Source organism: Clinocottus analis, unplaced genomic scaffold (genome assembly GCF_023055335.1).
Source record: "Clinocottus analis isolate CAN_PGR_092001 unplaced genomic scaffold, fCliAna1.0.p SCAF_3, whole genome shotgun sequence".
In the NCBI taxonomy this organism is placed as follows: Eukaryota; Metazoa; Chordata; class Actinopteri; order Perciformes; family Cottidae; genus Clinocottus; species Clinocottus analis.
In genome coordinates, this window is record NW_027176042.1 from 14315064 (window position 1) to 14342663 (window position 27600).

The following is a 27600-nucleotide window of genomic DNA, read 5'->3' on the forward strand; positions in this document are numbered from 1 at the left end:
TGCAATCGCAAATACGATCTACGTCTTGATGCATTAATAACACCAAAGCAGTTTTAATTGAATAAAAAAGAATACATTCACACACACAAAGGCTGAAAAACTGATTATTTCCAAGAAGTTTGACACAACTACAAATTCCAAACACATAGGCACTGAACATTTGAATTGTTTTACTTTACCCTTTTAAAACAACCAAAATAGTCTAAATAATTGCCATACCACAACATAGTCAAACTCAAAAATAGAGTTTGAAAGTCTATTTAGTAAAGTTTTAAATGCAGAGACAAACCAGCACTCGTCTCTCTAAAATGAAATGAAAAATAATATAACAATTCATATTAAAATCTTTGTACTTACAATATTAAATATCGATGCTACTGTAACTGTAAGTGCTTATCCATGCTCTGTGACCAACTTGTAGACTGGAATGTTACTCAACACTCACCTTGGTTTGTTATCTAAAGTCCAGTTGTCGCTGCTGCTTGACAAATGAAGAAACTGACAGACAGAGATCAAAGACCCAATAAAAACACAATAAGCCTCTTGAGCACTTGGCTTGAGCATCAACACAAGCCTGGTGCTATATTTGAGTTTTGCCCTAATAAGACAGAAGATCATGTAACAAATGTTCATTGAAGACAGAGGCTCATTATATCTTTGCTGGTAACCACTTCAGAATTTCTTCCTCTAATCACTGATGAAAGTAGATCCTTGTTCCATTGGAAATAATGCCCAATAGCTGTCTGCATACACTTTACTGTGCTACGTTCTAGGCTGCAACACTTAGAGTTACACTTGCCATCAAAGGAAACATCTCTTACCCACACACTGCAGATTTTAATAGACAAACAGTTTAGGTCTGAGAACGTTGATACAAAAAGACCATTATGGACAGGTGACTAGTAAAACATAAAGGAAGTACAGCTGGAGTCCATGACTCAGCTGCTCTACATTTCAGGACGGTCTCAGTCTCCCTTGTTTATCCCCTAAGACCAAGAATGAGAACAGCTGTTGGCACTATTGTGAGAGAGAATCCATTGGCAATCATCTAATTGTTTTACTCATTTCTGACTTGTAAGGACTCTGAAACAGTATATCAGTGACTTTTCAAAGCTTCTCCAAAGCACGGCATGGGGCTACTGTTGTGCCAGGAGGTTAAACAGAACCATTAGTCACACCTTTGGACTGTCTGTAAGTGCTGAACTAAGCTTTTGCTTTAGCTTTTTTTCTTATTCTACCTTATTTGATTACACGATAGTAATCAACTTCACATCTGCTTGTTAGATTAATGTCTCAAACTCATAGGTAAAAAATAATTATGAGTTACAAAAAATGTGTGGTTACATCTCAGAAATATGTTTTTTTATCTTCACAATTTATGACTAAAAGTATTATGTAGTATGTAATACTAAAGGCAACACAACACGCCTAATAGTTTATGCCAATAATCACAGGAAAATGGATGATATATTTAATGGGGAAATCAACTCTATTTACAACATAGTCAAAGTTTGACAATGATCCAGCCAGGAAGACAACCCATAAACTGTGTAATATGACAGCGAGGGTTAAGAACTAATGCACAAGCATTATGTCATGCAACATGACCAAATACAGAAAAACACGTGCGATAGGCTCCTATCACACTGTATAAAAAGGCACAGTAAATCTCCATCAAGGACAGAGACCGAGCTAAGGTAAGTTTCTTTTGTCTCGGACGTATTTAGAATCAGGGATATACTTAAGTAAAATATATTATAATACTGCCATGCATCAATTGTATTAAGTTGAAATTGTATTTAAAAAATAGAAGTATGGCTTCAACCTGGTTGTAAATGAATTTATTATTCATTTATTATTATTTATTATATTATTTTTAATTTCAAACAAAACATGGTAGATTCTCTGATGTAGTCCTCACATGTTTGTTCTTTTTTTTGTGCAGAAATCTGCATTGAAGTCTGTCAGAAACCCCCGGCTCACCTGGTGTCATTCAAGGTAAATGAATAGGGCTTAATGATTTTGAAAAATAAATAATTGGTTTTATCACTAGTGCACTATTGTCTAAAGGTTGTCCCCTTCGAAAATCACAATTCTGTTCGTACTTTGCTGAGTTCTGATATTGCAACTTGTCTCTATTTAACCAATCTTAATGGACAAGCATTCATTTGACTGGAGAACGCAATAGAGATTACTTTGTTGGCACCCATCCGTCTTCCCTGGCCTTTAAAACTTGTTTCCCTCTTATGCAGTAAAGGGTCACCATGAGTATCGACCCTGAAATGCAGTGTTTTGGCCCGGCCTCCGTTTACCTGCGGAAGCCAGAACGAGAGAGAATTGAAGCTCAAAACACTCCCTTCGATGCAAAGACTGCATACTTCGTGTCCGAGCCTGCAGAGATGTACCTCAAGGGGAAACTCACTAAGAAAGATGGGGGCAAAGCCACCGTGGAGACTATTGGTGGAAAGGTGAGAACTAGAATTAAAAGTCTTATCAACCTTACTTTTGTATGTATAATTAGGACTAGTGTGACATGTTAACTATTTGATGATTCAAAACATTTAAATAAAAATGTAAAAGGTTTATAACTAGCTACAAAATGTACTGTCAGAAATTGGTTTGCGGACAGACATGAAAACATTTGTAATCAGTTACTAAGATTTTAAATCTGACATTAGACAACACATGACTGCTGGACAGCAACTAATCCTATTTCTGTGCCCTTTCTGTGCGAGTTACAGACTCTCACTGTAAAAGACACTGAGATCTTCCCCATGAACCCTCCAAAGTACGACAAGATTGAGGACATGGCCATGATGACCCACCTCAGTGAGCCGTCTGTGCTGTATAACCTCAAAGAGCGATATGCAGCATGGATGATCTACGTGAGTGTTGACCTCGTCATCACATCACTAGACCAAACGATCACTAAAGGAAGACCTCAGTAAAAATCCTCTCTGTCTTCACAGACCTACTCGGGGCTGTTCTGCGTGACTGTGAACCCCTACAAGTGGCTCCCAGTGTACGATGAAGTGGTTGTGCAAGGATACAGAGGCAAAAAGAGGATTGAAGCTCCACCGCACATCTTCTCCATCTCTGATAACGCCTATCAGTTCATGCTTCAAGGTACCACTCCGTTTGCAAGCCATTGTGTGTCCAAAAATATAGCAGCTGCACTTTAGGAGAACTCCTAACCTTTTGATGTCTTGCAGATAAAGAAAATCAGTCAATCCTGATTACGTAAGTGACAGTTTTTTCATATTATCTTCATTATAAGTATTGCAAACTGTAAGTCAAACCTAATCATATTTATGAACACACTCCTCAAATCAGTGGAGAATCTGGTGCAGGAAAGACTGTCAACACTAAACGTGTCATCCAGTATTTTGCGACAATCGCAGTGGCTGGAGGAAAGAAAGCAGAGCCGCAGACTGCTGGCAAGATCAAGGCAAGAAAAATTTAATACTATTTAGATGAATTTATATTTAAAACATACATATTACGAAGTACATTAACACACATGCTATTTCTAGGGGTCACTGGAAGATCAAATCATTGCAGCAAACCCACTGTTGGAAGCGTATGGTAATGCCAAGACTGTGAGGAATGACAACTCATCCCGTTTTGTAAGTTAATTGGGGGTTTTCTGTTTCACTTTAAATAATGTGTTATTTTGTGGCAACAATCATTCACGGTAACATTAATTTAAATGTTAATCTATTTTTATAGGGCAAATTCATCAGAATTCACTTTGGTACAACTGGAAAGTTGGCTTCAGCTGATATTGAAACATGTAAGATTGTTTTATGAAACTCATTGACAATAATCTGTTTAATTACATGGCCAACTCCTTCAACTGTGCTTCACTGGAGATTTCCCTTGTTTTTTTTTTCACAACATAAATTAATACAGATCTACTGGAGAAGTCTCGAGTGACGTTCCAGCTGTCTGCAGAGAGGAGCTACCACATCTTCTATCAGCTCATGACAGGCCACAAACCTGAGCTGTTAGGTGAGAGATGAGTACATAATATTGTCAGTTACGGTATTCAACCGAAAGTGAACAACAATGGTTCATCACAAAATATACATATATTGTTACATTTACATACTTTCCCCTCTTTTCTTTAGAGGCTCTCCTGATCACCAAAAATCCCTATGACTATCACATGATCAGTCAGGGTGAAATCACCGTCAAGAGTATCGATGACATTGAAGAATTCATTGCCACTGATGTAACGACAACTTCACTTGATGATGCATTTACAGATACTACAAACTAGTCTTATGTTCACTTTTATGATTACTGTTTGTCAAAACATACACTGACTTACCAATTTGTTATATCTTATATAGTACATCATCAATACTTAGTTATTTTTTTAATGTAGGATATATAATACAGCTAATAATGTAAAAATCCTGCTTCTGTTTGCTTTAAAGCCAAGTAAGATGTATTGCTGCGGTTTACCTAAAAGACTTAGGTTTGTATTTTAAACTGACTCTTTATGTCACAGACTGCTATTGACATCTTGGGCTTCACTGCTGATGAGAAGGCAAACATCTTCAAGCTGACTGGAGCTGTGATGCATCATGGGAACATGAAGTTTAAGCAGAAGCAGCGTGAAGAGCAGGCTGAGCCCGATGGCAATGAGGGTATGAAACCTAAACACCATGAGCAAAAATGTAGAGGTCAAGTTGTTGCCATGTACAAGAGAACCTGCGATTTAAGAGTACATTTGTTGAAAGTTATCCTAGAGCAGGTTTTATGGACAAATATTTGTGTTCTTCTTTTAGAGGCAGATAAAATCGCCTACCTCTTGGGTCTGAACTCTGCTGACATGCTAAAAGCACTATGCTATCCCAGAGTGAAGGTTGGAAATGAGTATGTGACCAAAGGTCAAACTGTTCCTCAGGTATGGGAAATCAACACACACACTTAATTGTTGGATAGTACCTTTTCTATGTTTTTTAATTTGTTTAATCCTCAATAATACATTTTGTAAATGTTAAATGTTCACAATATCATTAATTTAGTATTACTGATTTGTCAAATTCAGGTCAACAATTCCGTCAGTGCTCTCTGCAAGTCTGTCTATGAGAAGATGTTCTTGTGGATGGTCGTCAGAATTAATGAGATGCTGGATACCAAGCAGCCCAGACAGTTCTTCATCGGTGTCCTGGATATTGCTGGGTTTGAAATTTTTGACGTGAGTTTGTTTGACTGATTGATACATACTCTTCTGCATCTTCATTTAAAGCTGTCACGTAAGGTCTTTACTGACCTGTGATATGTTCATGTGTGCAGTACAACAGCTTGGAGCAGCTGTGCATCAACTTCACCAACGAAAAGCTGCAACAGTTTTTCAACCACCACATGTTTGTCCTGGAGCAAGAAGAGTACAAGAAAGAGGGGATTGAATGGGAGTTCATTGACTTTGGTATGGACTTGGCTGCCTGCATTGAGCTGATTGAGAAGGTGAGAGACATGCTGAATATTCACAAACACAGAAAACTATTTGACGACTTGAAATCTTATGTACTAAATAATCATTTCATCATGACAGCCAATGGGCATCTTCTCCATCCTTGAAGAGGAGTGTATGTTCCCCAAGGCATCAGACACCACCTTCAAGAACAAACTGTATGACCAGCATCTTGGTAAAAGCGCTCCCTTCCAGAAACCCAAACCTGCCAAAGGCAAAGCTGAGGCCCATTTCGCCCTGGTGCACTATGCTGGCACTGTTGACTACAATGTCACTGGCTGGCTGGATAAGAACAAAGACCCCCTGAACGACTCAGTGATTCAGCTCTACCAGAAGTCTTCAGTCAAACTGTTGGCTCACCTCTATTTAGCGCATGCCGGCACAGAAGGTAATACTTTGAAAGAACACAAGTTGTTCTTTTTTAAACTTAAAGTATATTGGTTGATTTGTAGCTACAGTACTGACTAAGAATTCAGTATGAAATAAAATGTATGACATTTGTTCAAGTTAATAATTAAATGTTTATGGTACAGCTGAGGCTGGTGGGAAAAAAGCGGGAAAGAAGAAGGGTGGTGGATCTTTTCAGACCGTATCTGCTCTGTTCAGGGTAAATAACACAAGTCACAACCTCAATACATAACCACAATACAATATGTAGTAACACTAATGTATTCCCAAAAACTGTCAAAGGGAAATAGGTCATGTAGCATTATACTTGGGAACAATTTAAATTTGTTTTTTATATTTCAGGAGAATTTGGGCAAGTTGATGACCAACCTAAGGAGCACTCATCCTCATTTTGTACGTTGTTTGATTCCAAATGAATCAAAGACTCCTGGTAAGCCTAATATAAGTATTCTTTCATTTATTTAAACACAACTGGAATTATGCAACACAAGACTGAATTTGGCATGTTTTTAGGTCTCATGGAGAACTTCCTGGTCATCCACCAGCTGAGGTGTAATGGTGTGCTGGAAGGCATCAGGATTTGCAGGAAAGGTTTCCCAAGCAGAGTCCTCTACGCTGACTTCAAGCAGAGGTAGCTACTAAGATTAATAATACATGTAATTATATCATGATCAATTATTCATTGTTGATTCATTCCCTCCAATAAGATACAAAGTGTTGAATGCCAGTGTCATTCCTGAAGGACATTTCATCGACAACAAAAAGGCCTCAGAGAAACTCTTGGGCTCTATTAATATTGACCAAACTCAATACAAATTTGGACACACAAAGGTAATCCGTTTGTCTGTTATGGGTGTGTTTGTGTGTGATTTAACTGCTAATGATGATACTGTAAGTAAGCGTAACCATCATGTCAAGTAACTCTTTGTTTTAGGTGTTCTTCAAAGCTGGTATGCTGGGAACTCTGGAGGAAATGAGAGATGAGAAACTTGCTATCCTGGTCACAATGACTCAGGCTCTCAGCAGAGGTTTCCTCATGAGAAGAGAGTTTGTAAAGATGATGGAGCGCAGGTACTGTATACAGTTAGCTTCATACATCAAAAGGGTAACCATACATGACAACTAGATTTACATTTTCAAGCCAAATGTTTACTCTAGAAGCCCAAATCCCGAACACCCTCATCAATACAGCTCTAAGAATCTAAAATAATTTGTTTATTTACTTCGACCCCTTTTAACCAGGGAGGCAATCTACTCCGTCCAGTACAACATTCGCTCATTCATGAATGTCAAAACATGGCCATGGATGAAGCTGTACTTCAAGATCAAGCCTCTGCTGAAGAGTGCAGAGGCTGAGAAAGAAATGGCCCAAATGAAAGAAGACTTTGGAAAGATGAAAGAGGATCTAGCAAAGGCTCTGGCTAAGAAGAAAGAACTGGAGGAGAAGATGGTTTCCCTGCTGCAGGAGAAGAATGACTTGCTGCTACAAATTCAGTCTGTACGTTACAAAGAATGCGGGAATTGCTTTCTCTGAGATCCTGGTTTTAAAGTTAAATAAATATTATGTTAATGTTATGTCATATCAAATCTAGGAAGGAGAAACCCTCAGTGATGCAGAGGAAAGGTGTGAGGGGCTCATTAAATCAAAAATCCAGCTTGAGGCCAAACTCAAAGAGACGTCTGAGAGACTGGAGGATGAGGAGGAAATGAATGCTGAGCTGACTGCAAAGAAGAGGAAGCTGGAGGACGAGTGCTCCGAGTTGAAGAAAGACATTGATGACTTGGAGCTCACCCTGGCCAAAGTAGAAAAAGAGAAGCACGCCACTGAGAACAAGGTTGGTAACTCTTCCATAAGGTCCTAAAGTTGGCTCTTGTAAAATGCTTTCCCTTTAAAAGGAAATTAACAATATTGTGAATACAGGTTAAAAACCTGGTTGAGGAAATGGCATCTCAAGATGAGAGCATTGTCAAGTTGACCAAAGAGAAGAAAGCCTTCCAAGAGGCCCATCAGCAGACCCTTGATGATCTGCAGGCCGAGGAAGACAAAGTCAACAGTCTGACGAAGGCCAAAACCAAGCTGGAGCAGCAAGTGGACGATGTGAGTATATAGTAATAACAGAAAGTGTTTTCATTCCCCTTGAAAACGAAAAGAGAAAAACCATTGCCTTGTCTCGCTTAAAATAGCTTGAAGGTTCCTTGGAGCAAGAAAAGAAGCTTCGCATGGACCTTGAGCGATCAAAAAGAAAGCTTGAAGGAGATCTTAAATTGGCCCATGAAACCATAATGGATCTGGAGAATGACAAGCAGCAGTCTGATGAGAAACTAAAGAAGTGAGTGTGATCTATCTCATTAATGTAAACAAGTAATACGGTAGTCAGATATAACTCTTCCTCGTCAGAACAGAGACCTTTAATGTTTGTTAATATTTGTCCCCGAACAGGAGGGACTTTGAAACAAGCCAACTTCTTGGCAAGATTGAGGATGAGCAATTACTTTGTGCTCAGCTTCAGAAAAAGATCAAAGAACTTCAGGTATCTTAATAGTATTCAACAGTGACTGCACTCTGAATGACGTTGGATGACCCGGATGTACTTGATTTGTAGACCAATATATTAATATATATTAAATTGTGGTTATGTTTATGTTTTTTTTAACAACAGGCTCGTATTGAGGAGCTGGAGGAGGAGATTGAGGCTGATCGGGCTGCTCGGGCAAAGGTGGAGAAGCAGAGGTCGGATCTTTCCAGGGAACTTGAGGAGATCAGCGAGCGGCTGGAAGAAGCTGGTGGAGCAACGTCTGTTCAGATCGAGATGAACAAGAAGCGTGAAGCAGAGTTTCATAAGCTGCGTCGTGATCTGGAAGAGTCCACGCTGCAGCACGAGGCCACGGCTGCAGCTCTCCGCAAGAAGCAGGCTGACAGTGTGGCAGAGCTGGGAGAACAGATTGATAACCTCCAGAGAGTCAAGCAGAAGCTGGAGAAAGAGAAAAGTGAATACAAGATGGAGATCGACGACCTCAGCAGCAATATGGAGTCCATTGCCAAATCAAAGGTAACATTTTGAAATAAGTATATATTTAAGACTAAAAGAGTAAAATAAAAACGTTTTACTTCCAACAGCGTCGACTAAACTTACTCTGCCTTTATTCGGGTGACACTGAATACAACTTTTGATTTCAGGGAAATCTTGAGAAAATATGTCGTACTCTTGAGGATCAACTGAGTGAGCTGAAGACCAGGAATGAAGAACATGTGCGACAGCTGAATGACATTGGGGTGCAAAGGGCAAGATTGGTAACAGAAAATGGTAAGATAGATAGAATCGTATATTTCCGATACAATATTCATATTTGCATTTAGATTAGTTTTAAATCCCTGTCTCCTCTAGGTGAGTTCAGTCGCCAGCTGGAGGAGAAAGAAGCCATGATCTCTCAGCTTTCAAGGAGCAAGCAGGCGTACACACAGCAAATTGAGGAGCTCAAGAGGCACATTGAAGAGGAAACTAAGGTATTTGCACATTAAAACCACTAACTTCCTCCCAGAACTGTCATGTTGACTCAAACACATTTCAGTTAATAAAAACATTTTTCTATTTATTTGTAAGGCCAAGAACGCCCTGGCTCATGCTGTTCAGTCAGCGCGTCACGACTGCGACCTGCTCCGAGAGCAGTATGAGGAGGAGCAGGAGGCCAAATCTGAGCTGCAGAGGGCAATGTCAAAGGCCAACAGCGAGGTGGCTCAGTGGAGAGCCAAATACGAGACCGATGCCATCCAGCGCACTGAGGAGCTGGAGGAGGCGAAGTAAGGACCAGTCCTGAAATCACCCTGTTTCCACATGCACTGATTCAGTTAATCATCACAGATCCTGTTTACTGTATGGTTTAACAGGAAAAAGCTCGCCCAGCGTCTTCAGGATGCAGAAGAATCCATCGAGGCTGTGAATGCAAAGTGTGCTTCTCTGGAAAAGACAAAACAGAGACTGCAGGGTGAAGTGGAAGACATGATGATTGACGTGGAGAGAGCTAATGCTCTGGCTGCTAACCTCGACAAGAAGCAAAGGAACTTTGACAAGGTTAGATTTCTATCTTTGCCTTTTTGTTTAAATGAGTATAACTTGTCAATGACTGACACACATGGGTCTGTTTATGTTTCAGATACTTGCAGAGTGGAAGCAGAAGTATGAGGAAAGCCAGGCAGAGCTTGAGGGAGCTTTAAAAGAATCTCGTTCTCTCAGCACTGAGATGTTCAAGCTAAAAAACTCTTATGAAGAAGCTTTGGACCACCTGGAGACTTTGAAGAGAGAGAACAAGAACCTGCAACGTAAGCAAAATAAACATTTAAAAAAAGGAGAATACGAAAATAGGCCACAAATAAAAAGCATTGAAAGTGGTCTGATTGTTCAAAGTTTTTCAGCCTGGAAGCTGTGGAATTTTCTTTAAATAAAAGAAAAGGAAGAGTGTGCCCCCTACTGGGCAAACATGATTAATGTGCATGATCTATGATTAAAACTAGCATAAAATGTAATCTAATGTTGCAGTTTTTTTGTGTACAGTATATTAATTTGAAATGACCACCAAGGAGATGAAACACAGAATTCAGCTGACACTTATTTGCACACTGTACCTTCTTTCTCACAGAGGAGATCTCCGATCTAACTGAGCAAATTGGTGAGAGTGGAAAAACCATTCATGAACTGGAGAAAGGGAAAAAGATTGTAGAGATAGAGAAATGTGAACTCCAGACATCACTTGAAGAAGCAGAGGTACTTTCTCACAAAATGTATCTTATTAAATGCATTTTTAAATTATGCTGGGGCATTAGGCTACACAATATAAATTTATTTTGATGTGAAGGCTACCCTTGAGCATGAGGAATCCAAGATTCTTCGCATTCAGCTTGAGCTCATCCAAGTCAAGAGTGAAATCGACAGAAAACTTGCAGAGAAAGACGAGGAGATTGACCAGATCAAGAGGAACAGCCAGAGAGTGATGGAGTCCATGCAGAGCACTTTGGATGCCGAGATCAGGAGCAGGAATGATGCCCTGAGAATCAAAAAGAAGATGGAGGGAGACCTCAACGAGATGGAGATTCAGCTGAGCCACGCCAACCGCCAGGCAACTGAAGCCCAGAAACAGCTGAGAAACGTGCAGGGACAGCTCAAGGTATGGTGGCTTTTTTAAATAAAGTTTACTTTACTCAGACTGCATGGCAGTTATTTTTTATTTTTTTAATAATTATTCATAAAGGATGCGATACTGCACCTTGATGACGCCATAAGAGGTCAGGAAGACATGAGGGAGCAGGTTGCCATGGTGGAGCGCAGGAACAACCTGATGGTGGCTGAGATCGAGGAGCTGAGAGCTGCACTGGAGCAGACGGACAGAAGCCGCAAAGTGGCTGAACAGGAGCTGGTTGATGCCAGCGAGCGTGTGGGACTGCTGCACTCTCAGGTATGCTCAAATGTTGACAAACAAGAATGTTCTACAATAGTTCAAGAAATGACAATTCATTTTAGCTTCTTTAATCATAGAATACCAGCCTCATCAACACCAAGAAGAAGTTGGAGGCTGACCTCATCCAGATCCAGGGTGAAGTGGAAGATTCGGTCCAGGAGGCAAGAAATGCTGAAGACAAGGCCAAGAAGGCCATCACTGATGTGAGTCAACCGTATGCATTTCTACGCAATTGAACACACTCTCGCAGTTGAAACATTAGAATGTAATAGGTTTATATCCAATAATATGAAAATCATCATTTCAGGCTGCCATGATGGCAGAAGAGCTGAAGAAGGAGCAGGACACCAGCTCTCATTTGGAGAGGATGAAGAAGAACCTGGAGGTGACAGTAAAGGACCTGCAGCAACGTCTGGATGAAGCTGAGAATTTGGCCATGAAGGGCGGCAAGAAGCAGCTCCAAAAACTGGAAGCTCGGGTAAGTGCCCGCTCATATTTACTGAAAGTCAAGACACTATTTCTTTGTAAAAATCCCTAAATTGTTCTTCATTCAAGGTTCGAGAATTGGAGGGTGAAGTTGATGCTGAGCAGAGGCGGGGTGCTGATGCTATAAAGGGAGTGCGAAAGTATGAGAGAAAAGTAAAGGAGCTCACTTACCAGGTATGTTGCTATTTCAAATACTAAATCTTACACAACTGCAAATCCTAATGGTGAAAATGGTAATGAAAATAGTAGACAGTCTTTAGTATTGAGCCTGCATTACAATGGTATATTTTTTTCAACAGCTTGAAGAGGACAAGAAGAATATCTCCAGACTGCAGGATCTGGTGGACAAGCTGCAGCTGAAAGTGAAATCCTATAAGAGGCAGACTGAGGATTCTGTAAGTACAATTAATTATTGACAAGACACAGTCACAGTCACTCAGTCCACAGGTTTTGACTTCTCTGTGGCTCTTCATACAGGAGGAGCAGGCCAACACTAACCTGTCCAGGTACAGGAAGGTGCAGCATGAGATGGAGGAAGCTCAGGAGAGAGCTGACATCGCTGAGTCTCAAGTCAACAAGCTCAGAGCAAAGAGTCGGGAAATTGTCAAGGTAAAGAAAATGAGATGAATAAAGTTTGTTCATTTTATAGGATGCAACTTTGCAATTTGTTTGGAAGGGCCAAAGTATTTATTTTAAATCTAAACAGTGTGGGCCCCTAAATTTAAAGTATCTGGACAAATGTTTGAAATGCTTTTGTTCTGTCATTTCAGACCAAGGATGAAGAGTGAGGAAGCAGTCGTGGTTAGACGGGAGCAAGAAGCCATACAATATGAGTATCTTGTTCACTCTAGCGTGCTAAGCATGCTGTGATAACCAAACGACAATAAAAAGTAGTTTGTTGCAAAAATACATTTTGTCTGTCCTTTAATTTTGTTTACTGATTTTAATTGGTGAATATTAAACTATCTAGCATGCGGAAACGCATCTCTTTGTAGTCTGACACAAAGTACATGATTCATTTTCTGTCCCACATCACAATCTCAGTTTCCTGCTGTCGTTAGAAACAAGGTATTGCACTTGCAGCCTTTATGTGATGGTCTTATAAAATGTGGCAGCTAAACCCTACTCTACTCGGGCAGAACCATCCTGCCTGAGACTGATGTGTTTTAGATTGAAAACTACAATATGAGTACTTTCGGGTAATGTTGATTTACACGAGTATGAGCAGCTTTAGCTTAGCGAGTTTGGCATAAAGCCAAATGTTAATTAAGAACCAGGAAATACATAACTTACTAAGTAAAGCTGGCTTTATACATGTAAAGACCAGGCAAAGATGACTCCGCTCGAACAATTTGATACTTTTCTTACATGTTTTACCTTTTTTGGCAATTAAGATAAACTTGTATTTGCACAGCTAACATTAGCTTTAACGGTCACTTTAAGCCAATTGATCTAGCTAGCATAACTCAATGCTGCAATTCAGACAACACATGTTTGACAACACATGCCACGTTTTTTTTAAAATGTATTTCGGGATGCTTCAAAACTCTTCTCCGTCGGGGACACAAACATTCACTGGGCTGCACAAGTTAAGGGAGTATTTTACTTACCAGTTTCTCAATTTGCAAATATTTCAGGAAAACGAAGATGGTAACCGGAAATGACAGGATAGAGGCATCGTCAAAAATAAAACTTGTTCCTGTCACAACCCCAAAAACTACATATGTTCATTTCTAAACATTCATTACTGTGATGTCTCATGACTAATGTTAATTATCATTCATCTGTTATCAATCATATATAATTATACAGTATTTTTATGTTAAATTATTGTGTTGGAAACATTTATTTACATTTACTGTAATCTAGAGCTTTTTCATTGAACGTACAGGTTTTTTTGTACGTTTCACACTTGCTTTGGCAATGTAGAGAGACAGAGAGAAAGAGATGTATTTGTATAAACACAGGAGTGTTATTTGTTCAGGTCACCAGAGGTCACCATTGTGCGGTAGGCAGACTAGTTGTTGTAAACAGAGCTCAGTCGATGGCGTATATATTGTCGGACATATACTGCAAACCGTGATGTTATGTTCTTCACGTTTTCAATTACTATTTTAAATAGTGATTACTGTACTCGGTTAGTGCTGGATCCGGTGTGTGGAGCAGGTTGTCTGAGATGAGCTGCGCCGTGGTTTGGGGTGCGCAGTGCGCTTTGCTGCCGCTGCTGACTGGGACTGCTGCAGCGTAAACAAGACGAGAGCCTGCAGCGCTGCTGTCAGTGGGCAGAAAGATAACGACACAGTGTCAATGGTAGTTGACTTTTCATCTTATACGAGCTCGGCTTCATGATGAACCCTGCGTGTTTTTCCCACCATTGAACAACGACTTAATTTCTGCAGCGGAGAATCAGGCTTATTTATTTTGTAATTAAACTGGACATCTGTCGCGCAGCACATCTGCCAGTTCGAACTAAACAGCATCCTATCGTTGGATTAATCAGATGGACTTTGTTGTCGAGGAAGTATCGACTCTTTCTTGAATCAGGAACATGAGCGACAACCAGGACATATCGGATGCCGAGGAAGACACCACTGCGCCCGGGAGCGCAACCTTGCCGCTCCGGCCGCCGTGCGACCGCCTCCCTTGCAACAAGAGCAGCGTGTGCTCCCGCTCCTACTTCGTGGTAGTGATGGTGTTTTTTCACGTGTACATCATTAATGTTATAGCACTGCTATTTTACGTTCACTATAACAGCGGGCAGGACGATGCCACCCAGACTCGTGATGCTCCGAGCAGTAACCACCAGCAGCCCGAGTCGCGACGTCCGCCATCAAAGCCTGAGTTCCTGCGTGATGTTTCCCTAACGAGGATCGAGGGGATTAGGGTAAGAGTATTGTAATAATACATCCCACTCTTTCATTTATACCCTGTGTTTCTATCTCACGCACAGTAGGCACTAGCACATCACTTATCTGCTTCATATCGTAGGTGGGACACGTCCAGAAGGTGTCACTGGTGCCAAGCAAAGTGCATGAAATGCGGACTCTGAGTCTGAAACCACTGCTGTTCGGTAAGAGCAGAACCACCAATGTGTCACAACAGATTTGCAGCACACCCACATGAGCCTCGAGTGGCCAAAGAGTCTTCCTCTTCTTCTGATGATGAAAGCAAACATGCATTCACCACATACTTGTCTTCATAATATCACCCCAAACATATAACCTAGTTTAAATGCGCATGCTCAGGTCAACCAAGGCTACATGAAAAACGTCAATAAGTTCTGAGGCAACTGCCCCAATTTAGGGCTCATAATTGATCGTATAACACAATTCAAAACATACATCTAGTCATTCAATTGAGAGAGTAAAGAAAACCATTTTTAAGTGTGAAAATGTAAAATGCACAGTTTTGCTTGTCTTTCTCGTTCATTTGTGTTTCATTTATGTAACAAGCATTTCACTGTTCGTGACTGACTTTGATTTTGGCTGGTTCAATGTTGATATGAGTGGTTCCGCTCTGCAAAACATGCAACTAATTACATACTGGTCCAAATTTGGGCTACAGCTAAATATATTTCTGACCGTAAATTCTCTGCTGATAATTTTTTCTATTAAACCTTACAAAATAAAGAAAGATGTTTATAACCAAGGTGATAACCCAAAGGCTTGAATATGTACGTTCATGTTAGACAAAGTCCTTCAAGTGAAGTATCTGGAAAGGTTTTGCCTTCCTGATTTATGGATCAAATGATTAATTGAATATTGAAATGTTTCCTGTTGTTTGAATAATTGATAAATTGACTTCACCTTAGCTTTACTCTTTTTCCATTTTGAAGCGAGGGTCTAAAAACAAAGGGTGTCGTTTGCTGTGCAGCAAGCCCCATGAGGCAAATTTGTGATGTTAGACTATATAAATCAAATGTACTCGACTGCTGAAACTAGAATACAATATAATATGGTTGCAAATTAGAAAATGGGAAGCATGCAGTAGAGAAAATGCTGCAATCCTGTTAAGCCAAGACATTTGACTCTGTGTACAACTGTCCGTCTATGTTTTTCTGCAGAGATCCCTGGGTTTTTGTCGGAGGATGAGTGCCGTGTGGTAAGGCAACTTGCACAGCTAAAGGGTCTCATGGAGAGTCAACTCATGGTGCAAGATGGCCAGGAGGAGCTGGCCAAGGAGCTCAACCTCAGCCCAGAGGAGATCTTCAACCTTCTTGATATCAACCAGGATGGACAGTTGCAGCTCCATGAGGTGTATGTCAGTTTGTGGATTGTGAACATGTACTGTATGAAAATCACTACTTTTGTTGGTTCAAAGTTGGTTAACTCATCCTGTCTTTACCATCGCGCTTCCAATAGATACTGACTCACTATCGAGTGAGGGACGGCATCTGGCTCACACCGGAGAATCTGCGAGAGATCTATGCGGGACTCAAAGCTGACAAGGATGATAATGGTAAGAAATCAACTTTCTCTTTTTTCTAAAAGTTTATTTGGGTACATATTTGTACTTCTTAAATTGTTTATTTTGTGAGATAATCTTGAAAATGTTTATATACTTCACTAAAAGTGCTACCTATAAACTAGTTTTACAATGCCAGGTGGGTCAACAGTGGTGGGTTTTGACAAAACAAACTATGAATATAATAAACTGAGGCTATGTCTGTGCATTGTGAACACAAGAGTCCTTTTTCGAGCATGCATAATGCAAAGTATATAGACAAATTTATTGAATATAAATGTGATTGATTGGATAAAACCCATTTTATAGCCTAGAAAGGGTTGCAGGGCTCATTTAAACACATCTAATGTACATTATACAGAAAATATAATAGAGTACATATTTATAGAGTATATACAATACAAAGAAGTTGACCTAACTTCTGGTACTTATTGTCATTAACGCAACAACTGAAAACTTACAAAATGCATCACAATACATCTCATATTTTGGACAGGTTTGCTGAGTCTAGAAGAGTTCAGGCTGCTGAGTAATGATGCCTTCCAGCGCTTCCTGCTGCAGCGAGGGGTGAAGAGGAGTCAGCTGGTGAGGAACAGCAGGCACACCTGGCTGTATCAGGGCAAAGGAGCACACCAGGTCCTCCAAGACATCAAGGCGAGGCAAGCAAGTCAAGCCATCCACTCAGATTGCTGTAGTGCCAGAATAGCTGAATTATTACTTTCGTTTCACAAATTGAAGGACAGTTTAAACTTTTTTTTTCCATTACCTTACTCCAACAAAGGGTGACTCGTCTCACTCGGCTCCCACCCGCACTGGTGGACCTCAGTGAGCCCCTCCAGGTGGTTCGCTATGAGGAGGGAGGACACTATCACGCCCACCACGACAGCGGCCCTGTGTATCCTGAAACCGCATGCACACACACACGCCTCGCGGCGAACACTTCCACTCCTTTTGAAACGTCCTGCAGGTGAGATCTCTGAGGTGCACAGTGTTGGCTGAAGCAGCATTTCCCTGCAATGGTACCTATGAATGTCCAGATCTGAATTCATCGGTGCAGTGTGATTATTAAACTCCATTGTGACAGCTGGCATGTTAGTTTGTGTGACTCAATATTGTCAAAATGTATACATGTGTGCGTGCCTCTTGTTTGCAAAGTGTTGTATATGTGTGTGTTTGTTTGCACCATACATGTATGTCAATTTAAATCTGTGTTGCACACCTATAGGTACATCACAGTTCTCTTCTACCTGAACTCTGTTGAGGGGGGTGGGGAGACCGCATTCCCTGTGGCAGACAACAGGACCTATGACGAAGTGGTGCGTAGTTGTGGAAATGTGTAGGGAGAGCCCTGCAAAAGTAATGTGTACATGCTGGGCATGTCTTTCATATCTGCGTTAACTTACATGCTTGTCGTGAGTGCATTGCCATAACGTTGAGCAGACGGAGTCACTGAGTTTGAATGTGTTGTTGTAGTCTCTCATACAGAATGATGTTGATCTTTTGGACACCAGAAGGAATTGTGACAAGAGCAACCTAAAGGTGAAGCCTACCAAAGGCACAGCTGTTTTCTGGTACAACTACCTTTCTGATGGAAAAGGTAAGATTGCTAATTTTGTTTACATACTGTTTCAATGAAGATGCAAACCAGCGACTATGTCATTTTCATTTGATGTAGGAGAATATTTAATTTTATAAGTAAACACAACGTGTGCCACATGGTATCTCCATATTAAAACACAAAGGTAATGCACATTTAGTGACCTAATTTTGAAGATCCTATCACAATATTAATACAAATTAAACTAAGATTACAGCCATGCTAGCAGCTCTGGGTGAAGCTACACTTCGTCACAGTGGTGCTTTAAACGGCATGCTAATGACACACTGATGTTTGTCAGATATAATGTTTAGTAACGTATCTTCCAGCTTAGTTTAGCGCGTTAGCGTGTGAGCATTTGGCCATAAACCAATGAAGTGGACAAATGGTACAGCTAGATTAAACATCAGAGGATAACCAATACATTGTCCAGAAACCATAAATATCTATATGAATGTCAATCTGGTAGATGTTGAGACATTCAAAGTGCTTTGACTTAATAATTTCACTTGATGAAATGTCTGGCGTTCACCAACATTTTTATCACAATCTGTCCAATAGTTACAAAGGATCACAGTCGTAGGCCGACATTGCCATCCCTTCAGCCACCCCCGAGCATGAATAAAATAACAAAATCTCATGTAGCAGTTTATTATATTATTTTATTTTAATTAGTCTTGGCAATTAACATGTCAGAGTAAAATGTTGACGTATAAAATGCAGTCAAAAGGTTGAGATTCGAGCCCATACTGGTGTCATCGTAAAGGTAAAAGGTAATCGAGAAAGACAAAGGAAATCTGCTGTATAAAACAGGTAATTTAAAGTTAATTTCAGGCTCATTTAAACAAGTAAATAGAATAAAATGTTAGTCAGGAGAATGAAACTAAAGTACAGGAATTCATATTGACCAACAAGTTGAGTATGAGCCCTTTGGGAGCGGCTGTAGCTCAGGGGGATGAGTGGTCGTCCCATTGCCACAAGGTAGCCGGTTCGAACTGGATCTAACTTGTGGGTTCGATTTTCAGTTCCCCCCCCTGAAGGAGCAGTGGTTCCCCCCCATGAAGGAGCAGTGGTCTTCCCCCACAGGGAAGACCACTGCTCCTTCATCAAGGATGGGTCAAATGCAGAGAAGAATTTCCCCATGGGAAAAAATAAAGTGCATGTTTCTTTTCTTTTTAAAGAACATGGTGCCATGATGTTGCGAACAAAGATTAAATTATTACTATTATTATTTTTCCCTAATAGGTTGGGTGGGAGAGCAGGATGAATATGCATTGCATGGAGGCTGTGTGGTGACCCATGGCACTAAGTGGGTTGCAAATAAATGGATAAACATTGATCCTGATTACCAGCGGCAGGCTCGCTATCAGCAGCTGGTTTCACAGCAGCCCGAGGATGAAGATGATGAAGATCTGACTCTGAACCCGGACCTACAGAGCTCTGATACCCATCAGGAACTGTAGCTCATAAACTGAATTTGTACAACAAAAAATAATCTATCTAGCCTTCCTCAGTCCTGTGCACAACTTCTTTGGCGAGATCCCGTGTCCAGTTTGTAGAGACAAGATTTTTTTCAGGGAATGCGGTCACAGTGGGTTTATGCAACTGTAAAGAGATGATTTTGTTAAATATTGCTTGTATGTTGTTATCTAGAGATGCACCAATGCTGATATCTGTCTGACACTGAATCAAATAGCTGGATCAGGTATCGAATAGGCTAATTGGATACCATTATTTTAATAAATAACAATTCAGTACCTTTATATCTATGTATTTAGTTGTTTAATTTTGTTTAACAAAGTTAGGAAAGCAATGTTTAAGTCAGGTCAGATGTTGCCTTACAAATAAAATACTGATCCCAGTCTCTTCCACACAGTGAGGCATACAGTTTATTAACTAAAAGCTGTAATGGGACTGAACAAATTAGATTGTTATATCCCTATTGTTCTCCTATAGTTTCCCATTTTAGGAATGTTGCACTAGAAACTCATGAACACAGTTGAGACAAAAAAAATCCCCTTGCATGCATTAGCTTCACAGATTGTCTGTTTGCTGTTGCTATGAGCAGAAATTGCACTTAAATATGGAAATGGCTACTGCAAACATTTCAATGTTCTACCTTGTTAATGCTGCCATTACCAAAAAAGGCTCACACTGTCCGTGTGATGCATGTTGTCTTGTATTTGTTCTTTGAATTATTTTATAACAGATTTCTCTTGAAAGGTATTGTTGAGAGGTTTCATTTTATGACTTGTATTTTTCTCTAAAATGCACTCTGTTGTCCTCCCACTTTGAATAAAGTTAAATTAAACTCATGTGTCTTGCTACTTTGTAGAGTTGTTTGGAACGTCTCTTCTATTATCTTAGAAAAGTTTCTGATATCAGCCCCTGTCAATGTTGAGACAGTTTTTCCGTCTTCAGTGCTGGATGTCCTGTTTGGTTGAAGACCTTAAAACTTTGTGCTGCTGTATGGCTCCTGAAATCAAACAGTTTTTAGATTTAGTTAAAATGACATGATTAAACAAAACGCTTTTAGTTGAACAAAATTGTTTGAGTTTTACCATGAAACCAATTGAAGTGTCGCTTGAACATCAGCTGAATATACTCACCACTGATGTCTCATATCTGGCGAACGACGATGCTCCGCGGTGGTCCAGACAGTAGAGCACAGCGTCATGAACGGAGGCAAAAAGATGCCTCTTAGTCACCAACTCAGAGAAGAAGTCACCAAGCTCTAATTGTTCCACCACAGAGGCTGAAGAAAAGAAAACAGTTAAAGGCACACAATGACCACAACAATGAGCCTTTTCATGTAGCATTGGAAGTGACAAAGTGTTCACTCACGTTGACATCCAGCCATGTAGATATCTACGTCAATCTCACTGAAGTCCTGGAAAATCTGTCAATGTAAATACAGAATATCTATCCTCATCAAAAGTTAACACTTAACAAGTTTAAAAAGAAATCACAATTCTTCTCTATTAGGTACTACTACTATTACGAATCGGCCTAATAATCTATCTCACAGCAAATCATCAACGTTAAGTTAACTGCAACAGTATTCATTAAAACGATTAGACATCTGGGTGACTGGAAAGAAGAAGGGTGTTCAGTTTCAAAAAAGTGAAAATGTGTTGACAATGTTCAGTTATGTTTTATATTTCATTCTGGGGATATTTGTTCCTGCTGTACTTACACTTTTCATGGTCTTTATAGCCACTATGTCGATGAAGTTAGCCGTGGAGAGGTCCATAATGATGGAGTGAATGTCCCAGGTCCACTTGCCCAGTGACCCGAGAGAGACACGCTCCAGATTGTGACTCAGCGTGTCCTCACTGCTGGAGCCCAGAGTGGTGGTGTCCCCGTCCTGAAGCTCAGACATCCACCCTAAGCTGGCGCAGTCTGGTCCTCCTCCCTTCAGGTACTCCCACCTGCAAGGGCCGTCTGGTGTTTGAGGAGTGATCGGGACGACAAACACTGTCCCGTTCTCCCTCTCAGTCCAGCCGTGCTCCTCCTCATCTGTGACAATCCCATCCATGCATGTGTCCTTCCAGCGGTCGGCCTCCTCCTCAATAGAGAACACCGACGCACCAGACAGCTGTTTAGAGGCCCTCTGAGCCCGTCTCTGCAGAGTGGCAAGTGAAGGAAATGATTCAAACGATTCAAACTTCTGTTAAGTAGTAGAGTACGTTGACTTTTCGGGAGTTTGGCTTTTGGTCACCTACTGTAGTTCTGTCCAGTGTGACAGCATGCAGGCACTCTTCAGACAACTACTATAACTCAGGACTGTGGCGACAGTTTTCTAGAGGGTAAGGTGACCAACCGGCCAAACACTGGAAAATACAGTGTTGTCCTTCAAATGTTTTGTACATTTTCTATAAGCAATGGATTGTTTATAGCTTACCTCTTTCTTGGCTTGCCTTTTTGCCCGTCTCTCAGCCCTTCTTTCTCTGCGCCTCTGTTTGGCCTCCTGCCTCCTCTTGTAGATAATCATTTTACTAATGTCAAGCCCACTCTAAAAACAGATAAAGAAGAAACATAAAAGATCATCTGCATCTTATTCAAATTTATCAGGGAACAAATACAAGAAATTATTGATTTGGTTGAAGAAGAAATTTAAAGAGATTAGAGCTGGAACAATTAGTCAATACACTGATTAATTGGTTCACATGAATACGCAAGTATTTTGATAAAAGATTAAACAGAAAAGGTGTCACTTTTTTTATTTATGTCTTATCAATTTTGACGGTCGATGGTGTTTTTCAGCTGGATTTATTCTAGCCAGAGTATTCGGCTAAAGAAATGCAGCGGAGAGGGGGAGAGCAAATTTGTCTGTTTTCCCATAGAAATGCAAAAAGAAATGTTGTGGCTCCAATCTGTCAAATGTGGGGATTTGCTGGTCACATATGATAGTAAACTGAATATATTTGGGTTTTAGACTGTTGGTAAGACAAGGAATTTGCAGACCAAATCTCTGTGGGCATTTTTCACTATGCTCTGACATTGTCTAGAAATATGATCGCCAGATTACTCATTATTAATGAAAAACATACATTTGTGGCAGCCATAGAGTCAATTTATTATATAGTGTTACGAGGAGGGAGAACAAACCTTTTCTTTGAGAGCCTCAAGGTAGAGATCAGCATTGGCAAAATATACCGTGGCAGAGGAGCGGAATATAGTAACACCAGGAATCTCTCTCGCCTGCCAAATAGCAAAAGGTCATTAGCTTGTTTAGAGACACAAGAAGTTATAATGTAAGATTTCATATATTTCTGTCTCACCTCTCTGTGGGTCTTGATATCCACATACAGTTCTGTACCTGGAACATTTCCCAGAACAGAGTATGTTGGCCTAAATAGAATAAAAACACAACACTATTATTTGTGCAATAGGGTTTGATACCGTATTTTGTCTAATCTGGACGTTCTTACTTCCACTTTCTCACACAACACACACACACACATACACACGCACACAATATATATATGTATATATAATTATATATATATATATATATATATATATATAATTATATATATGTATATATAATTATATATATATGTGTATATATGTATATATAATTATATATATATATATATATATATATATATATATATATATATATATATATATATATATGTATATATATACACATTATGAGTAAGATACTGAAATATACTATGATGAGGTGCAGATAAGTCTTACAGCTGAGTTCTGAAAATAACAGTCATCAGAGCAAAAATGATTGATGCTGCTAGACCCAGATCCAGATTGAGCAACATGGTTGACACCCAAGTGACCAACCACACCACCTGGGGGATACAGCATGACATAACACATTTGTTAGTTTGATTATGAAATGACAACAAGAATAAGCAACACCACATAAAATTCTGTCACAGTTGGTGCTTTCAAGTTGTTGTTTGTTATTAGGTAATAAACTTCTCACCAGATCAATCTTGCTGCGTTTCCACAGTGTTACAATGTCAGCGTGCTGCTTGAACATCCCCTTAAGATTTACAAAGACAATTGCTGCAAGGACCGCCTAAAACAAGCACATCCACATTTTCATATTATTAAGAAGTGTACATGGAATGAAGCAAATAAAAAACATCCATTACGTTGCACATAAACATGTCCCGCATCATGAATGTTTACTCAAATCTATAGAACACATGAGTTTTACAGCAACTGAACCTTTGGCAACTCCTGGAAAAGAGGTCCAAGTTTCAGGATAGTCACCAACACAATGAGAGCTGAGGCCACTCCAGCCATCTGCATGAACAACGCAAAGATTGTTTCTGGTTTCATTGTCATATTTGTATTCAAAAAGCATGTCAAGATATTTGTTTATTCATCAGAAATAGTTGAAGCCCTTCGTTAGCTTATTATTATTATTATTATTATTATTATTGTTATTATAATATTAGATTATTTTGTAGAGTCATGGGTACATAATGTGGTGTGTTTTCTTAAACATCATTTATTATTTTACGCTAACTCAATCATTCGTTAATGGGTCATATGCATTGCATTTTTCTTAAGTATTCCTACCTGCTGCATGTTTACAGTACTTGTTCACAGGCCATGCTGATGTAATGTGTTTATTTCTATTGCTCACTCACTTGTGTTTTTCCTCCGGTGGTCTCTTGGATGAGACTTCGAGACATGGAGGAGCAGACAGAGAAGCACTGGAAGAAGCCTCCCACTGCATTGCTGAGACCCAGCGCCACCAGCTCCTGCAGCAAGGTGAAGACAAGAAACACAAGAATGAGCAGGAAAATACAGAGAGAAAGGAACTGTATCTGCAGAATTAAACATGACTTGAATGAGAGCTGTGGTTTACCTGGTTGCTGTCCACATTGTATCCATGTTTCAGTGCAAATGTTTTGCCAAGCGAAAAAGATACGGCATATCCAACCATGGCCAATGCAAAAGCATCCCCAATAACTTCTCCAAAAAGACTTGCATCTGGTACACTGGGATAACTTAGACTGATGCAAAGGAAATAAGTTAGTAGTAAACTGGTGGAAATATGACTCAACAAATAGTTACAGCGGTATAACTTGAACCCCGATGCTTACCCATTTGGAATTTCTCCAACAACTGAAATAGTGTAGTTGCTGTTCAAGTGGGTGTAGGTTGATATTAATGTCCCCGCCACAATCTAAAGGCATCACAGAAAGCATACAGATCTTAAATACAGACAACCAAAAGTCAAATTTCACAACACATCCGACTTTCAATAATTACACCTCTAGTGAATCATATGCTAGATGTGAACCTAATTATTAACCATAAATATCTCCTTTTTGCTGTGAACTGCGAAAAATGCAGAGGCCCGGGCATTATACTGCTGATTCAGCTGCTGTGCTTTTTTAGTGCTGCAACATCAACTGCTGCGCAGAGCACAGAGGTGATAACATAAAGAGAGGCCAGAGTGTGTCCTCTTAGCAACTCACTGTGATGAGCTCCACTGGGATGGGTACTGGCAGCTTTGGACTTAGAAAATAGTTGAGCTCCTTGGCTGAAATTAGAAACACTATGGACACAGCACTGACCAACAGTGTGGGAAGATGAGTGCGTGGCAGCAACATGCAAACATCTTTTAGAGTCTAAAAATGGAGTAAGCAAAAGCAGGAGATGGTTAAAGCTTCTGTACACATTAAATTACACATGCTTTGCTGCACACAACTGAAAGTTTTATCATTTGAAGTGAGAATTCAGTATGAAATTACATATCCACATTATTAACTTATTCAGACTTATCTTAAAGTAATCACAACATTTTTATTTCATACATTCTTGCTTTTAGTTTTTTAAACCTTGTTGTGACCTGATGCCCTTTTGGTTGACACATTAAATTGTTCCCATTCTGTTGAAAGCTTGAAATGCATCAGAGCTATGCCCACAAAACTAAACGTGGAGCAGCAGTTTTTATTCATCTCGACAAGCTTTCAGAAAAATGCAGGACTGCTCAAGGCTAAAGACTTTTCAGTTTGCCACTGGTATTTATTAAATCAAATTAATGTACATTTCTTTCACTGCACTGTAACCTTTATTCTAGTATTCAACTTCTGTCTTATTGTAATTGAGTTTCTTTTAATTTAATATCCAATTCTAGTTTTCTACTATTTAGTGACGTTTTATATTTGTGTCTTGAATGTTTGTGGGAGTGTTTTTTTGCACCTCGTCTGGATGCGTTTGATGTTTTGTGTAAAGCACTTTTATACACTTGCATGAAATCTAAGTGTTGAGTGTCTGGTTGCACAAATGTCCAAGACTTCAAAATGGTTGAGAGAAGAATGCAGTCAGAAAAATTTGGCTCGCTCACATTTGTCAAATTAACTTCTGCCTTCATATGAGATATTAAAGCATCATATTCAAATAATGTTTCATGAGGACCATATTTTGTTTTAAATCGTCATGTTTCATCACTCTTGTGTCTCTCAAGTCCCGTTTTGTTGTGAAGCAATTATGTGTTTTCTTATGCAACTACATATTCATATTATCTTATAATAGAGATTATGTCTCTCAGGGGACGTCCTGGCAAATAAAGATTAAATGAAAATTAACCCGAGGAACACACACACTCTTGTGTGAATGTTACTTTTGTCATTATGACGTTATGAGATCAGTGCTGGTGTATCAACAAAAACACAGAACTAAACACTTGATAGTACTCACATACACCAGCAACAAAGGACCACTAAACCGTGCTGGTGAAACTCCAAAGATGTGCTTGAGTTGTGCCACCACAGCATGGGCTGCCGCTGCTGTTGTGTAAGCCCGCACCAGAGGTTCAGACAAGTATGTCCCCACAAATCCAAACTTTACCAAACCCAGTACCACCTATGCAAACAATAATTTAAGTGAATGAGTATTGGCAGCTGTAACAACAGGATACAACGTTATGATTGCTGTGTCCTGACCTGAATAAGTCCTCCTAGGACAGTAGTGGCAGCCGCCACCTGCACCCTATAAGAGTCCCGGGCAGCAATGTCTACCTCAGTGATGTTGGTCCCATTTGTTATGAGAAAAGCTGCGTCTGGAGCAAGTCTCTCTGTCACACTGCCTACCATGATGCTCAGCACAGTAAATGTACCTGAGCACAATGAAAGATAGCGACACATGTCATTACGGAGGGTATAATGGCTTCAGTTACTAGGTATCTCTCACTTTCTACTAACCAATGGAGATATGACGTGATGTTCCAAAAAAGAAATAAATCAACGCTGGATAGAGGGACGAGTAGAGCCCAAATACAGGCGGCACAGAAGCCAGCAATGCATATGCCAAACCTGTGAAAAACACAAGTTCTGTTACACCTGACTCAGCTTACTCATGAATATTTATATGAACCATTTAAAAAAAAAGAAATAAAACACAAAATATTGCTCCAGATTAAAAATGGATATTTACTCGACCATGATTGGCTATTGTCATACCTTGTGGCAGGTGCATTATGCCCACACTGATGCCAGCGATGAGGTCTGGCATGCCATAGTCCCAGATGGAGTACTTGGGCAGCCAGTACAACACAGGCAAGCTGCTCATCACACTTTGTTTCAGTCTGGCTGCTGTACATCTGGAAGAGATTTGAAGGATACACAGATGTCTTTTATTGGCTGATATCTTAAAGCATAGATTGACAGAAAATATTTCTCTGGTTGGATTTGACAAAAAAAGATTAAACGTGACATCTCCAGAAGAGTAATATCCAAAGTTACAAGATTAAGCCATTACATTTGCCTTACCTGAAGGAGTCTTTAAGGTGTTCAGTTAGAGAAGGGTGAGTGTCAGAGAATGTTTTTCTCTGTGTTACCTCTTCCAGCCTCTGCTCATCAAGCACTTCCCGCTCTACTCTGTATTTCCCAAGTCTGCGTGTAGAGTCCATTGAGCTGAATCTATCAATATCTGTGCAACTTCAATAGTTTTACACTTTTAATATGCAGTAAAGGGGATTTATTCCAAAGCCTACACTACAAATGGTTCACCAAACTGACAAAGGACAACTGTATCTGCATATGTACATCATATTGCCGAATGATTAACTATAGTCAGGACAATGTGGGCAGAGCCTCTTCATGACAATGATGGATGACCGGAAGAAGGAAAGGATGTAATTCTAGTCCTAAAGTGGGAAAATATTAACTCTGTTGAATTTCAATGGATGTTTGACAGGTATTTTCTCATTCTTCCTGGT

General features: G+C 39.9%; 3 protein-coding genes across 3 annotated transcripts; 2 read left to right on the forward strand and 1 right to left on the reverse strand.

The window, feature by feature from the left end:
* The first annotated feature begins 1979 nt into the window (after positions 1–1979).
* Positions 1980–12729, forward strand: LOC137796342 (myosin heavy chain, fast skeletal muscle-like). The gene is made up of 40 exons (XM_068594230.1): positions 1980–1998; positions 2253–2468; positions 2742–2885; positions 2970–3126; positions 3213–3240; positions 3334–3448; positions 3534–3626; positions 3730–3793; positions 3913–4011; positions 4131–4234; positions 4517–4655; positions 4797–4915; positions 5060–5209; positions 5308–5478; positions 5567–5873; positions 6019–6092; positions 6236–6323; positions 6407–6524; positions 6601–6724; positions 6828–6964; positions 7136–7391; positions 7486–7728; positions 7815–7991; positions 8078–8223; positions 8334–8424; positions 8554–8943; positions 9072–9198; positions 9280–9398; positions 9496–9692; positions 9780–9963; positions 10046–10211; positions 10529–10653; positions 10745–11053; positions 11138–11341; positions 11422–11547; positions 11652–11822; positions 11900–12004; positions 12130–12225; positions 12308–12439; positions 12601–12729. The coding sequence occupies exons 2-40, from the start codon at positions 2265–2267 to the stop codon at positions 12616–12618; spliced, it is 5817 nt and encodes a 1938-aa protein (XP_068450331.1). The 5' UTR covers positions 1980–1998; positions 2253–2264; the 3' UTR covers positions 12619–12729.
* A 1105-nt stretch (positions 12730–13834) lies between these two features.
* Positions 13835–20196, forward strand: p4htmb (prolyl 4-hydroxylase, transmembrane b). Its single transcript, XM_068594231.1, has 9 exons — positions 13835–14714; positions 14819–14900; positions 15894–16084; positions 16192–16288; positions 16791–16953; positions 17076–17261; positions 17520–17610; positions 17768–17891; positions 19137–20196. The coding sequence occupies exons 1-9, from the start codon at positions 14379–14381 to the stop codon at positions 19352–19354; spliced, it is 1488 nt and encodes a 495-aa protein (XP_068450332.1). The 5' UTR covers positions 13835–14378; the 3' UTR covers positions 19355–20196.
* Positions 20197–20340: 144 nt separating this feature from the next.
* Positions 20341–27291, reverse strand: slc26a6l1 (solute carrier family 26 member 6, like 1). The gene is made up of 19 exons (XM_068593723.1): positions 27152–27291; positions 26843–26982; positions 26585–26695; positions 26327–26499; positions 26082–26246; positions 24857–25009; positions 24479–24561; positions 24241–24388; positions 24020–24133; positions 23592–23669; positions 23344–23439; positions 23100–23206; positions 22676–22745; positions 22503–22595; positions 21796–21906; positions 21088–21516; positions 20736–20790; positions 20501–20646; positions 20341–20367 (listed from the first exon to the last, which is right to left on the reverse strand). Exons 1-19 carry the CDS (start codon positions 27289–27291, stop codon positions 20341–20343), a joined length of 2439 nt encoding a protein of 812 aa, XP_068449824.1.
* Positions 27292–27600: the final 309 nt, after the last annotated feature.